Raw genomic sequence first — 16524 nt, 5'->3', positions numbered from 1 at the left:
TCAAGTATGACTTCCTAGCTGGAATGGTTTTGACTACAGATTTATGTGTTTAGATTTAGATAGAAAATCTTTGACTAGACGACTCGTATGTTAGATCGATCTTGTTTGTTTTTTATTTTCTCAAAAAAAATAAAATAAAAATAAATCTCATCATATATTATCTTTTTTTAAGATATTTTCTCATAATAATTACTTATAAGTACTAATTAAAGTTGTCCATCATTTTCCACGGATATTCCTCCATCATGTAGTCAAAATATGACATTTTAAAATTCATAACTAATTTCATCTAATCATTTCGGACATGATTTAAAATCTCCAAGAGCAATTTTAATTCTCAAAATATAACTTGATATTTATTTCAAATTTCTGAAACCAATACAAACCAAACAAGACAAGACTAGTTTCTTCTAATTTGCATAAAAAAAATTGCAAGTTGGACATAAGTTGCTTTGTGACCACAAAAATGATGTGACGGAAACCTTAACTTGTATGATATTTGGGGTTATTTAAAGAAATAAAATACATTAATTAATACAACAGTTTCGCGATAAATAAACATTCAAACCAACAACTAAAGCATAAGCAATATAAATAAATATATTAAAAAAAACATTTTTACTTTTATTTTAGTACGTCAAACGGAGGAGGAATCGAACTCCCAGTTTCCATTAATTTTTGACAAAAATTTGTATGAGACGATCTCACGGATCGTATTACGTGAGACAGATAATGAAAAAATATTACATTTTATGCTAAAGTATTACTTTTTATTGTGAATATAGGTAGGGTTGATCTGTCTCACAGATAAAGATCCGTGAGACCGTCTCACAAAAAACCTACTCTTAATTTTTAACAGAGACTATGTCATTAAATGATTAAATTCTTAATATAATTAATCCCTTTATCCATAATAGTTTTGTCATAAATCCTACCATATACGATCACAAAATCTATTTTGGTGTAATTTTTATACTAAAATAGTATGATTTCTCCACCAAATACAACATTAATCTCCGACACATTTACTTCAAATCTTACACCAAAAAAAAATAATCTCAAAATATTCATTTATTTTACGTATATTAATTATTATATTTCATTTAATATATTTTTAATTATGATTAAGGTTTTATTATTAATAAATTTAAATAATAATATTTTAGTTTATAATTTAATAAATATCTAATTATTAAAATAATACAATAAATATTATAAATATTATTTAAAAATATTTAAATAATATTTATACTTTTTAATACAAATACTTATAATAAATACAAATAAAAAAAAAAAAGAAAAAGAAACAAACCTTGCGTCACGCAGAGGAGTGAGGCTGCGCTATTTTAATAGCCAAAATAGCTCAGCAGTCAGCCCCCATTTGGTGGAAAAAAGTGGCACCAAAATGCTTTGGAGATGGCCTTAGGCACTCAGTTTTTATCAGCTATTTAATACAAAGATAAAAAAGCATCCAAGAGAAAACTGTAGCCAGTACTGGAGAATACCCTTTTTGCACCGCAACCAAACAATGTGGCAACAACAAAGTACGTACCGATAATGAAATTTAAAGGAGTAAACGACAATTATTATTTTCAAGAAAATAAAAGCATCTTCGGGTATCAACATCACAATAGACACTAGATGTGACATTACCAGCAAACATTTTCCCAAATTCATTGGACAAAGCCAATCACGATACATCAAGAAAATACCATTAAACTTTGAGAGCAAATGAGAGACCCTCTGTAGCTAGTTGATCCAAGCTATCAACCGAAGGCTGGACTCTAGCAATATTGGCGATAGCCTTGTTTTCTTCCGGAGTACCGCCTTCCAAGAATGCCCCGACAAGTTTTCCATCCTTGATCCAGTACGTCCCAAACTTGTGAGTTGGAGATGTTGGGTTGTTATCTCCAAACAGCACGGTGTCACCAACGTTGTCGCCATAGAATTGCCATGAGAGGTCAAAAGCACGGGAGTAAAAGAATGGGAGATAGTCATATTCGTCAATTGATGTTTTCTGTTCACTTGCAAATATTGCCTGCAGAATAATACGTGAGACAGAATTTTGTGTTACAAGGAATCTAGAACAACAGAATAACAAATATTTCTACAATCAGTCTGCATCTAAGCGTTTACAGTTATAGATGCGAGTAGGATCTGGGCATTTTGTTGTCTGATATGATCAATAAGGAAAATATGAGGATTTAATTATTATTTAAAAAATACATGTAAAAACAACTTGTGGAACGCACCTTTACAGCTTGTTCAGCAGATTTACGAGCATGATCAACGTGTTCGACTCTTCTGATATCATCAAACAACTTCATGGGGAATGTGGCAACATCACCCACAGCATAAACATCAGGAACACTGGTTCTGAAGAAGCCATCAGTCTGCAGGCAAAAAGATCAAATGGGTAAAACTCGTTATAATTTTTTGTACAATCTAATACTCACAGCACAACGTGCTGGGTTATGAAAATTTTGAAGTACAAAAGGCTATGGTGCTCGGATTCGATAAAGGTTGGAGATTTGCCAGTTATTTTGATATCTTATTATGCATATCGAAAGCAGAAAATTTCACAAGCGTTGGTGGAAACCTCCAAAAACAAAGTAATCTGCTAAAAAGTGAACCGGAAGTTCACTACAAAATAGCAATTGATTTATGTATGTCCAAGAAACAACATTTCTTCTCAGAACACTCATCCTCAAATCTTTTGGAGGCAGTTTGTTATAAGGCCCTATGGTGTCCTTTTTAAAAATAGCCATTTCCTATGTATTTCAATACATAGAAGAAGGCTATTCTTAAAAACGAAGAGCACTGTTGGTCCATTGACCATAATTTCCTCGATCTTTTGGGCAACTCTTGTAGCGGTATATATCTCATCATTTTCAGAATATTTAAGTATGACCTTATTGGTGCTGCCAGTTTAGGGAGGAACATAAAGGGTAAAGTTGCACACCTTGATTCCTCCTTTCTCCTCTTCAAGTTGGCCCTTAAATAGGTTAATAAGTGGCCTTCCACCTACACCAACAACAACAATGTCTGCTTCTAGGACCCGACCATCTTTAAGATTTACCGCTTTAACCTGAATGATGAGATAAAAAGTCACCTTATGTTAGCCCGTGATCTACAGCTTAACTAATCAATAAAAGGAGAAGTTTAGTGCTACTCCAAGAACTCACCTCACCATCCTCATTGGAGCTAAATCCAGTAGCTACAGTGCCTTTTATAATTTGGACTCCCTTGTTTGCATAATAACCTTCATAGAAGGCAGCTAAGCCAGATGTGAATAGCCTAGGCACTGTAAGACAGTTGAAGGTTGCCCACCACATAAGAGTCACATAACAGAAAATATGAGATGACTTAGAAAGGTTGAAATTTTCAACATATTAAACTTACTGCACCAAGGTTCCGGATAAACCATTGTGACATCAATATCATTGATCCTAAGAGCTGCGCTTAGCTCGAGACCGATGTAGCCACCGCCAACAACAAGAGCCTTTTTATTTTTCTTCGCTTTGATTGCTTCTACAAGTTCATCAGCATCATTAATTACTCTCAAATAAAAGATATTTTTCGCATCAGCACCCTGTACACCAAAGTCCGTCAACCTAATAACCTGGCCAAAACAAAGTGTACATTCAGAAACATGCCAGCTACATGAAAGTAATAACTATAAGGGGGAATAAAGAATTTCAAGAAAATGATTCTCACACTAGATCCTGTTGCAATAATCAGCGTTTCATATTTAAAATTTTCACCACCAGCACTGGTAAGGGTCTTTGAAGCAAGATCTGCTTTGACTATTTCGGTGCCAAGGATCAAAGATATTCCTGTAAAGCACAGAACATAAAGCTTTATAGGGATGTAACAGGCAACATTTTCAGGGAGATGCAAGTAACGACCTCGTGGAAGCAACTTCAAAAGATACCCAACAATTGCAGATATTTCAGAGGCAAGCATTTTAAGGTATTACCTTTCTCAGAGTACCACTCGGGAAGGAGCCTCTCTCCTCCACTTCCAACGCATACATGAAAACCAGGAAGTCTTGCAGTTCCTGTCAGACACAAAATTAGATGATTTCAGCTCCTTATCAGATATATATGAGATAACAAAAATTTGGCAGTAAACAGAGAAGAAATTAAATGTGATGAGCATATAAAATCAAACTCAGTTTTGATGAAATCCCCAAGTCTGATATATATATATATAAAGGCGATTTTTTAATCGAAATAATGGCACCATTAGATATTTAGATTTCGAGAAGAAGTCAAAACTGAGATTCATTTCTGTGGTGTACAAGTCACGTGTAAATTTTTATCAGGCACGAGTCCCTGTATTCTTAGGCATTTTCACTTAACCAAGACAGTGTCAATCATTTCCCCATTACAAAGAACCTCAATTGACCACGAGTAACAGACTGAAAGTAAACCAACTCACCCTGGGGAAATAAATATGCCTTGCTAAGAGCTGGGCGTTCATAAGGAGCCACCTGAAATCATCATCAAGCGTACACATAAATGTTTAGCATAGAGGGCAAAACAATTATACCCAAAAAGTTCACCTAAGATTCCGCATATATACATCAGATGTAAGACCATAGAGGTAAGTAACAAGTGAATATCCACACCAGACAATACCCACTTTTGACAAAGATGACAAAAGAAAAGTAGATTAAAAATTTACATCAACCGTCAGACTTGAACTAAGGGAAACAGAATCCAATAAATTAAGCGAGCATGACTCCTTCCATGCTAGCCCAAGGCAGAGCCAGAATTTTGAGCAGGGGTGAATAATTTTAACTGATAAAAAATGCTATATTCACTGGTTAGCACGCAATCACAACTTGACAAGCCTTACGGTTTAATATATTTCTGTAGATGGAATGGTTTAATACATAAACAGGAAATGCAATTGTTCAAATTCTCTAACTTGGTAGATGAGCGGTTTTAACAAAGTTGTGTGTCTAGTATAGTTAAAGGACGTTTAGCATTTAAATATGTGGATAACAATGATGAAATATGGTTGGGAAAAGCGTGCCATTATTTGATTAAGATTACGATATCCAAAATCCTTGAAATAATTTGTAAGGGTGAAACAGTAGCATGGCCAATGTTAAAGTGTGGCTATCTTAGATCTCAACTCTTTGAGCATGAAATTGAGATTTTACAAGAATTGACAATAGACTTTTTGAAAGTTTCACCTGATGTATAAAACTTTGAAGTCAAGCATTTCATAAAACAAAAAAAATTAAAGTGAGAGATCAAGTATATTATAGAAATTCCTAGAGGGGAATATAGAAATTCTTGTGGAGGCAAATTTACTATTTTTCCATTTCATAAAAAAGGCAGAGCTAATTAAGAACATAAAAGTGAGGAAGGGCGGCCGCGAAATAAGCTTTTCAAAAATATATTCTGGAATAAAATGAATTTTTTGGTTTTGTTTTAGAGAAGACCAAAATTTTATGTACTTGTCAAATTGTATAAGCTTTTGTGACCTCAACTATGAAACATAATAATACTAGGTGAACTGATATATGGGCATACCGCTTCTTTGGAAATGATAGCCAGTTCTCCAGGTTTAACCCCCTGCTTAGAAAATTCCCTGGCAGCATATCCCTGCAAGCATAAACAAATGTCAATGCGGCTTCATATATTTCTCAGCAAATCCATATCATTGTTCAAAAGATATTACAGTTTTTTTCAAAACCTATATCTGAAACACGAGGTAGATATTTATATGTGATTAAATGTTGGGGGTTATCAACATCGGGTAAAACTATGAGCACTGTTCACGAGTTTTGGAAACAGTAACTTCTCAAAGTCAAGAAATAGTCCCACAAAAAGTTGTAAATCATTAACTATTGACCGACTAGAACTCCATGCCCATTAATAAAGTACGCTAGAGCTTCAAAAGATGCTCTTACATTTGAGAGAAATAATACGATTCATGTACGCTAATTCATTCTCCCACATGAGGTCAAAAAGGATTTTCAGGACATATCGGGATTCGGGAGCCTCCTATTGCACTTCTTTTATTAAATAAATTTTATAAAAGATCAGTTACAACTTACAATAAGTGATATCGCCTGAGAAAATAATAATCCTCGAGCAACGTTACATAAAAACAAACAAACTGAAAAACTTTGCACATAAACTACCGATGCATTTAGACTTAAAAAATAACAAACGGATCAAGATCTAGATAACTAGCACAGTAACAACGTAATATAACCAAAAAGAAACAGCGCCTACTAGCAAACAGCAGCAATTAACTCAACAAACAGTTTTTATGTTTCCCATTTCAAATTGAAATTCATCATAATAAAAAGAAAACTGACAGAATAAAACCGAGAAACAACAAAACCAAAACATCGATAAATCAGAATCAATCACAATTCGGAAAAATACCAACACAACACTCGCATAGAAGAACCAGTCTAATGATCAATGAAAAGAAGACTCACGGCAGAAACTCCACCACCTACGATCACATACTTGAACGCCTTCTCAGCCATTGAATTGATTCAATCACCGATCGATCCTCAGTCCGCTCAATAATATCGCTTAGATTTTGGGAATTCTTTCTCTCCGCTTTTTGGGGGTTTTTTTTTTTTGGCAAGAACAGTGGGAAGATATTTATATAGTTGGGGAAGGACGGACGATTTGTACTGGTTGAAAGAGGCACAGAAAATAGTTGAGCAAGTCATTGGGATGAGTACACGTGGCATATTATTAACCGTCCAATTTGCTGACTTTCCTGTGGCCACGACAGAGATTAAAATCCTATTTGCCAAATCACGACTTATATTCAATGGCAACCTTGGTTTGGATTGCACCAAAGTCGCTAATTTGAATTCAACGACTTTAATTAGTTTCCTATTTATAGAAATGTCGCGTCCATTAGTACCTTCCGTGGATTTGGACGACTTGTCGTCCCTATTAACTTTCTGACTCATCCCATCCAAAAGAAAAGTATAACTCGAATTTGCATCGAATTAGATTTCGATTTTATACTATTTACTTATTTATATATTTATATATATTTTTAAGCTTGAAATTTCACTAAAACGCAATTTTTAATAATAAAAAACGGTCAAAGATTAAGAACTCCGATAAAATTATACTATATAAAAATATTTATTGTACATAAATTTATATCTAATAATAAAATAATAGTCCAAGTCCGACTCTTCTCGATTGTTTCTTTCGAGAAACAAACAATTGAGAACTATGGTCTAATTATAATCACATAGTAGCAAATTGAAGCCCAAATAGTTGATTGGTTGAAATGGGTGAGTCTATGCTCCTCCTGGAGTTTTACTCCCCCTCCCCTTAGCAATAGACACGTGTCTTATTCTTTTATATTTTCTTTGGCTGTAATCCTCTATTCTTTTTCTTTCTTTTCTTATTTATCTTTTTCATCTAACTTTTTGTTTTTTTTCTCATTTTTTCTCCTCCTTTTTTAATTTTGTTTTTTTAAGAATCTAATTTTATTATTCACTCATACTTCTAATCATATTTTTTTATCATTCTTTGATCATTAATATTATTATATCTATTAATTAAAATTTTCAAAATCTAAATATTAGAATTTAAATATTCCAAGATATTCTTTATATATTTTTATTTTTAATTATCTAAACTAAATTGAAAACAATTATTACTAAAAATATATATTTCAAAGAAATAAAATAAAATTATGAATTATGAATTGTTTTAAATAATTTTAAAAATTAACATTAATTTTTACTCTTTTAAAATAAGAGGATAAGTTTAAAAATAATAAGAATATTTTAGGAGTGATAAATTATTATTTTTTTTGGATGGAGTTAGAGTAGTTTTGGACCCAATTTAATTAATTATTTTTTGATGGACTCAAAAATTAGTTTTTGTTCCAAAGTAGAATGTTTTGAATAAAATAAATTTTGTTTTAAAAATGAAAGTAAAACATATATAAACACAAAAACTTACATTAATTTTCGCTAAAAAAATTAAATAGAATTGAAATTAAATAAATTGCATTTTTGTGTAGTATTAATGAATACAAATATATTATCACTATTAATTTAAAATTCTGAATTTTAATAAACAAATTATAAAATTTGAAAGAAACGATGGCCATTTTTTGTGGATGGTTATAACTCATAAAATTTATGATGAATTAGAAATTTTTTTTAGTAAATGTAAATTCCTTGTAATTTTTAAAGTTTATTGTGATATTTATTTTTCTTGGGACCATTATTAGGGATATTATGGATACAAGTATGAAATATTAATAAAATAAAATAAATAATAATGAAATGAGTCTTAAAAAAATGACAAATCAAGATTAAGTTAGGAAAATCGAAAAAAGAGAATAAAAGAGGAATGGGAAAAAAAGTGCAAATGAGTTTTATATATATATATATATATATATATATATATATATATATATATATATATAAAAGACACATGTCAATTTATGGGATGGGGGAGTAAAACTCCAGGAGGAGCATAGACTCTCCCGGTTGAAATTGTGAATTGTTTATGTTGCTTGTCAAATTTTTATTACATTTTTTAATATTGAATTCGAGTTTCGATGCGGCAACGAGACTTTATGTCTTTTGTGATCACATTATCGTGCCTCCACATGTCATATAGAACTTTTGTAGCAACATATATATATATACACGTCCAAGGTCTTTTAAATATTATTAAATAAGGTTAATAATATAATATTATTATAAATACACGTCTTAGGTATTTAAATAATTAATTAATAAGGTTGATGTATGATATTATTATATATATAAAAAAACTTTGTTTTGTTCTATGGCCATATCGGAGCCATGTTTTGCCAAATATCTATAGTACTCTTTTTGCACTATGTATATAGACTTATATGTATTTTCATATTAATTAATAAAGTTATTGGAAATATAGATTTCACAAAAAAAAAATTCATTTTATTCTTATTTGATGAATATTTTAATTATTAAATAAAAAAATTAATAATTAAAAAGACAAATTAAATAGGAATAGATTGGCAGAAGAGTCAGAAAATAATAAGAACGAAAAAAATCAGCCTAAATATAGACAGATGGAGCGTGTGTATAAAAGAATTTATCTTATGAGTTATAGGCACTTATTTGAGCACTATTAAGGTGTCGTTCACCTATTAAATATGACTCCCTTCTCTCAAAGCAAGCAGTCTTTGGTGAAGAGGATTACCTAGATTACAAAGGAATATGAATTTCTGAAATCAAAGAGATGATGAAAAACGTAGCAGTGGATAATCTTGTCCATGTTAGAAGATCAGCTAATATAATTGCTAACGCGTTAGCTTCTTTTTTTTCTTCTTCTCATACACCATTTAGTTGGGTGAACGGTGAGTTTCCAACTTAGTTGACTAAGCTTGTAAACTCGTAAACATTTCTCTCCTTTGATTTGAATAAATTACACGCTCTTATCAAATAAAAAATTATACATCTAATATGTTAACATCACTGATAAAGGTGTCTATAGTGGATGTCCATGAGATCAAATCTCATGCATGCTTATCTACTCAGTCCATAACTAAAATGAAAAGTATTTAACATAAAAATATTATTTTTCATAGATTTGATCAGGTTGGATAATTGTTTCATAAAATTGATATGTAAGATCATGTCATATTAGTTTTAGTATATTTGAAAATAATAATTTACAATTTTATGCGATCTCTTTATACTCCGTTTATTTATGGAGAAAATATATACATTAATATTATTATTAAAAATATATTTAATTTTGAAAGGAATTTTTTATTATTAATTAATTTTTCTTTATTGATAGTATTGTGATATTAACATATGAAGTTTTGTGTTCTAAACTAATAAGATTTTCTATAATATTGATATTTTCCTTATTCGATAATATTTGATATTTATAGTAAGATCTCTAGATATTATATTATTGCTTAAAAGAATTTATTTTCTGATGAAATTCTTTTTTTTCCTATGTTTGTAGGACTCTATTCAATAATAAACTCTATTACAAAGGAATTTTATAAATAAGAAATAGTTGTTGCTTCTCTAGTGGGTTTTTAGATTTGAGAGAGAGCGGTGAAACGTCACATGAAGAGAAAGGAATTATGTCAATGAATTTATAAAAAAACTCAAGCCAAAGCATATTGAAGTGTTTAGAATATTTAATGATAACACCTAAACAATGTTTTGATTAGTTTGTTGTTTATTTAAGAACTTGGGCTTCACGTTTATTGAATCCATATTTTTTGGTTATACAGTTTGATAGATAAGTTTGGATGTACTATGTTTTCTCACTTGTTAAGAGAATTAGTTTTTATTTGTTCACTAGTATTGATTTTTATAAACTGATAAATACTTGTGCATGATTTATTCTGTTTTATTTTATTCATTAAAGTTTATTTGTGTGTGTAATCAATATATTTCGATGTATTTTGTGAATATGTGTTACAACACCCGCACACAATATAAAAAATGTGATACACACAACTTAGTATTCTTGTACTTTAGTGTTAAACAAACACTTTCAATTTCATTTTTTAAAACATCTTCATTTATTTTTTGTCACGCCCCGACGTCGTTTAACAATCACACAATTGAAAACAACCAGCCTCGTAGCATAGTATAAACCGAAATACCAGTTTATTAATCATAATCTCAAAAAACCAAAGTCTTTACAATTGAATTAAAATAAACTTGCGGAAACGGCTAACGTAAAATTGAAAGTACTAAAATTCAAAAAAAAAAAAAAAAATTGACTAAACTAAATCACAAAACTCACCATCCCCAAAATTGTTCAGATTCTTCTTCTTCAACCTGTTCTTCGGATTTATCTGGGAAGAGTGTAAGGGGTGAGTATTTTGGGAAATACTCAGTAAATGGGGGATATTGAAAACAACATAGACATTTTCAATATTATTTTCGAAACATACATATAAATACAACATGTTTTTCATAATCGTAACATCGTATCTGTAACATAATAACACTGCGATTTTTCACCTTTCATGGTTTACTGATATCAGTCCCCAAGTTTTAATCCTCTAAGAGAGCGAAGCCATAAAACAGTTTTATCCCACTGTTAAGGGCCATATGTTGGAATTCCACCCATTTTCAAGGAATTCTCACAGTGCTAACGTATAAACGTAACAAGATTAAAAACATAGACGGCGTTCAACCGAAATTTTAAAATAAAAAAAAAACGAAACCTTCAAATGCGTAAAACCGAAATTTAAAACAACCCACTTACCTTAAATTCTTGATGAAAAACGAAAAAAAAAGCTAGGGTTCTTCGAAATTCTTACTTCACTGGCTGGACGGCAGCAGTGCTTCGTTGTGCTCGAAAATTCCTAAGGAGACTAGAGCACAGATTTTCGAAAATTGTGTGATATGTGGTGTGATTTTCGAGTCTAAATGGCCCTCTTATTTATAAGAGTTGGCTGCTATCGTGATCAAGAGTTATAGTTGCATTTGAACTCTGAATCAAATCTTCATCAAAAATCATGATCTATCCGTGATATTGTTCGAATTTAAATCTTTTATCTCATACAAATTTCGAAATTTGCAAATATATATTTATATATATACTGATTAATTTCGAATTTTAGGGATTTTATTATCTTTTGCCTGATTTTTATCCCGATATCTCCATATCAACTCAAATCTTTGACATTTATCTCTGAAATTTCAAATAATATACACGATCTTATTATTATTCACTCAATCTTACAAATCTCACATCTTAAAATGAGATAAATTATGGTATCCAAAATATACTATCGTGATAAAACTTAGAATTCTTGGATTTTACATTTTTCACTAAGAAATTGAATACAAACCAAAGAATCGGTTCGCGTTTCGCTCGACTTAATCATTTATTCGCAACTTATTCATTTATTTGTAATCGAGTCAAGCTAGTTGTACTCGAAACAAACTGAACAAGCGGGACTTAATTTCTAAGGTGTTATCATTAAAATAATATATGAGAATTTTAAAAATCCGTATAAAACTCTAACAAATATTATGGCATGTAATAATATGATGCATCACAAGCCCTTGAGGAGGGAGATAGATGTAGCTGAGATGATAGGATAGCGCGGGCACCTACTAAGAGACTGTGTTCATTTCGTCCAAGTCTCTGTTTTCTCATATTGAGCTTGGCACACGGGCTTGCTTAGTGTGATTTATTTTGTGAGCGTAATTTGCAGACTACTATATTAAAATTTTAAATTTATTCAGAATATATCAAAAGATAACAGCCGCATATTCACAGAGTTTTTTTTTCAAAAAAAAAAAAAACATCACAATGGCTATAATATAATGTTGTATCACAAGTTATAAGAGCTTGAATCGGTCTATTAGAGTGGGCCAATGAAGATGCAAATGTTTTTTGTGTGGCCCAAAAGCCCAGACCATGCATGTGATAATATATATATATATATGTAATTTCACAGAATATCTCGAGAGGGGGACCAAAGTCCCCGAAACTTTTTCCCAGGACCCTACTACAAAATAATATATGCTGGTTAGCCCAAAATTTTTATTCTCTTTAATTGCTCTTTCTTGTGTTGATTGGAAGTACCATAATTAAGCAATAATGATGTATTAACATAAGATCCTTAAACAATTAAAGAATTTAAACCATCAAAAGCCTATGGTCCCAATTATTGAGAACAAATGTTCAGTGGATTGATTTTGTTTTGGTGGTAAGAAATTCGATTTTTCTAAATACAAATCCAAAATTCGAGTCTTCTCGATGATACAACATGCATTGAGGACACTTTTCTATTGATGGACCTAGTTCGGCACGACTAAATATTAATGTTATTATTCTCCAGTTTTTAATTTTATTTTTTATGGAATGGGAATTCAGAAGTTATTGTCTTTCAATTTATATTGGATAAGAATCATACGAAATTAGTTAATGGTTCTGCTTTTATCACAAATAATATCAATAACATAATTGGTGGTTTAAATAATAGAGCACGAAATCATGAATTTAAATGCTGCTGTGAAAGCGGGGTGGTTGTACCCACCAAACAGCTATGTGCAATTATTTATCTCAAACATTTTAAAATAAATAATAATAGATTTACCTTAGAAATATGAGTTTTTTTTTTTTGAAATCCTTAAAAATATGAGTTTTCATGCATATTTTACACTTATATATTTAATATGCTAATTTAAATCTACCACTCAACATATGATCCGGCGAATTAGGTCTGATATTTGGGTTTCCCGATACTCAATTGTTATTGTTTAGTTCCAATTATGAGATAAATAAAATGGAGGTAAGTAATATTTTTAAAAACAATAGTTAATATAATGTTCGATTTGATTGATTAATTTGATATGATGTGATATTATCGTTTTGTCCTTTTGAAAATATTAATAATATTATGTATTAATGGTAATATTGTAATTTCAATTCAATGATTCAATTGATGTGAGATAAATGATCGATGATTTGATTGATGTAAGATAAATTATTAATAGATGAATAAAGGCAAAAACTTGTATGAGAAGGTATCACGAGTCGTATTTTGTGAGACAAATCTTTTATTTGGATAATTCATGAAAAAGTATTACTTTTTAAACTAAGAATATTACTTTTTATTGTAAATATCGGTAAGGTTGAACCGTCTTACAGATAAAGATTTGTAAGACCGTCTCACAAAAGAGCTACTAATGAATAAATAATATGGTGCATCAAACATGAGATTAGATTGGATAAAAATGTATAAAAATATAGATAAATAATACAGCGAATCAAACGATGCCATTAATGTATATTATATTTTGTTCATAGTGTTTGGTTAGATTTTATTTAAGAGTCATAATTGTATATATTTAATTTGTGTCAGTTTTAATGAATTAATTGTCAACTATGCATCCTTTAAATATTATGCATTAATCCATGTACACTTACGGATGAACTTACATTTTAAATCGTTATCGTGTGTGTATATATATATATATATATATATATATATATATATATATATATATATATATATATATATATATATATATTTGGAGCGCGTAAATTACAAGACAACGAGTGACCTAACTAAGAGCACTTTGACACACTACGGTGAAATCTAGGTTTTGATATCATATTAAGATTGAGACTTTGACACAACTCAAAATCAAAAATTAGCTCAAATGAGAAGATTTTTCGTATCCATATATGCAACTCATAAGGATTTTGTTCGAGTGATATGAAACAATTAACACACACAACACACACACATATATATATTCAATATTTTATATTCGTTTTTTCAAACTTTATTTATAACCTCATCCTTTGTATTAATAGTGACTTTAAGATCGATACAGTTAGAGTACTTCATCAATATTGTTCATAAACTAGACAATCAATTTTATATGCACATTTACCTACATTGATTTACCTATCTTAAATTGACAATATTTATTATATAACATTATTTAAAAATAACGAGTTGACAATAAATTCTCATAAGTCATAAACCCTATTTAATTACAAAGAAATTATGATACGTAAAAATCATAATATATTATTATCATAAAATACTAGCTAAATATATTGATAATTTGTATATATATATATAAAAAAATAACGACTTATATGCAATAGATTAAATAATGATTGAAAATCTCTGGAGAACAACAGTACAAGTAGGCTCACCACTCTGTAGCCCTTGGCTTCATTTGCCAACATGTTATTAATATATATGTATAGTCCAAAAATATCACATTCATAATTGTACACGTTCACGAAAAATATCCAAAAATTAATAAAATAATAATAAATCTTATATTTATTATTATTAATCACATTTAAATGGTGCATCGTCGGTACCTACATTTTCAGAATTTGGAGTGGATGTATTTTTATATTATATTCGCTGAAAAGTAAAATCTTTCGCTATATTTTTCTAAACACGGTTGATTTCAATCAAACATTACTCTAAAATTTAAAACCGAAACATGTTTCTGCTATAATTATATATGTTACTCTAAAATATTTGATTTATTTTTATCACAAGTTATTATATAACATATATATTTTTATACAAAAACATATTTCAAAATGCATGTACACATGTCGAGCTCAAGTGTCGATTCGATCTTTGTTATCCCAATTTAGTTCATAATCTTTCAAATCATATCCAATTGGTCACTAAGATATGAGAAGCAGTCTGTAAAATTCAACAATTTTGATCCGATGATATTTTGTTCAAAAAGTATGTGATTTAGTTTATTTTACGAAAACATTATGTGATATGTAAAAAAGATAAATAAAAAACAAATTCAATGGTGAAATGAGCTTACGTACATTGCAAAATGTGCATAGACAAACGACGCATAGAACGAGAAGTCACATATATAGATATAGATATATATTGAAAGAAATATTTATTTATGTATTAAGTCAACTTTAAATTTAAAACAATCTGTGTATCTAACATTTCTCCGTTGCTATTATATAAAAAAAAACTTGGCTTCCATATATATAGCCACCAAATAAATTTCAAACGAGCTCTACACTATATATACTTTAATATAAATAATATTTTATTATATATAATATATTATTAATCTAAATATATTGAGAAACCATGTGACATCCATTAAAAATTTAAAATAACAGATTCCGAGTCGAGGCAATGGAGATATATTAAATTAAATTAAATTGGTTTGGTTTCAGGCCGAACTAGCATCATTATCTTTATCTAGAATAAAGAATAATATATTATAATTAATAAATCAAAAAATATATAAATTTTTTAATAAAATAATCATTAAACACTACAAAATAATTATCTTACATTTATACTTTTCAAGTATTTGTATTTTTAAATATATGTACAATAATTTCATTATAACTGATTTTTTTCCCTACTATACAATGAGCAGTCATTAATTTCATTTTGATTGAAAACACTCTATCTCTGTTCTTAGACGCAATCGACAGAATTAATATAAAATATATTAATACTAACAATTTCATCATTTAAAAAAAATAATTTATCGTGATTGTATAAAAATGAATGATAAATATTATTTTTAATTTTTTTAAATTATATGACACATGACAATAGAAGCTTAAGTTTATAATTTTAAGAAATAAACAATAAATTAACAATTATATCATATTTTATAAATTTGACGTAGACAATATAAAAATATTGTATCTAGATATCCTAATTGACATACATTATTTTTTTATTTTATATAAAAAAATTAATTCGAATAATATCAAATTTCTGGTTCTCAGTGTCGGCAGCTGCCCAGGGCCGAAGGAAGCTCTGCCCATGCTTGGTTTATATATTATATCACATATACTACTTCTGTTGTGTGTATCAAATGATTTAATTTATTTAAAATATTATTTTTTGAATAATTTTTTTTTAAAATAAAGTAAACATGGACATTATTATTATTATTATTATTTGAGTGTGACATTATTTTCTTGGAATATAAAAAGGCGAGAAACATGAATAGTCTTTACAGAGAGAGAGAGGAAA

At 29.4% G+C, this 16524-nt stretch overlaps 1 protein-coding gene across 1 annotated transcript; it reads right to left on the bottom strand.

The window, feature by feature from the left end:
- Positions 1-1563: 1563 nt before the first annotated feature.
- LOC140842613 (monodehydroascorbate reductase-like) lies at positions 1564-6663 on the bottom strand. The gene is made up of 10 exons (XM_073210631.1): positions 6470-6663; positions 5550-5621; positions 4444-4495; positions 3980-4060; positions 3718-3836; positions 3403-3622; positions 3186-3304; positions 2963-3088; positions 2253-2393; positions 1564-2038 (listed from the first exon to the last, which is right to left on the bottom strand). The coding sequence occupies exons 1-10, from the start codon at positions 6518-6520 to the stop codon at positions 1715-1717; spliced, it is 1305 nt and encodes a 434-aa protein (XP_073066732.1). The 5' UTR covers positions 6521-6663; the 3' UTR covers positions 1564-1714.
- Between the last annotated feature and the right edge of the window lie 9861 nt (positions 6664-16524).

This window comes from Primulina eburnea, chromosome 10 (genome assembly GCF_022965805.1).
Source record: "Primulina eburnea isolate SZY01 chromosome 10, ASM2296580v1, whole genome shotgun sequence".
NCBI lineage: Eukaryota > Viridiplantae > Streptophyta > Magnoliopsida > Lamiales > Gesneriaceae > Primulina > Primulina eburnea.
The sequence above is the reverse complement of the archived record's forward strand: the minus strand, read 5'-3'. Positions and strand labels throughout refer to the sequence as shown.

Excerpts from the sequence above, each read along its gene's own strand:
- LOC140842613 (XM_073210631.1), bottom strand. The coding sequence starts at position 6,520 with ATGGCTGAGAAGGCGTTCAAGTATGTGATCGTAGGTGGTGGAGTTTCT. Across the intron at positions 3,305-3,402 it reads TTATCCGGAACCTTGGTGCA|TGCCTAGGCTATTCACATCT; the intron begins GTAAGTTTAATA and ends ACTGTCTTACAG. Across the intron at positions 3,089-3,185 it reads GCTCCAATGAGGATGGTGAG|GTTAAAGCGGTAAATCTTAA; the intron begins GTGAGTTCTTGG and ends CTCATCATTCAG.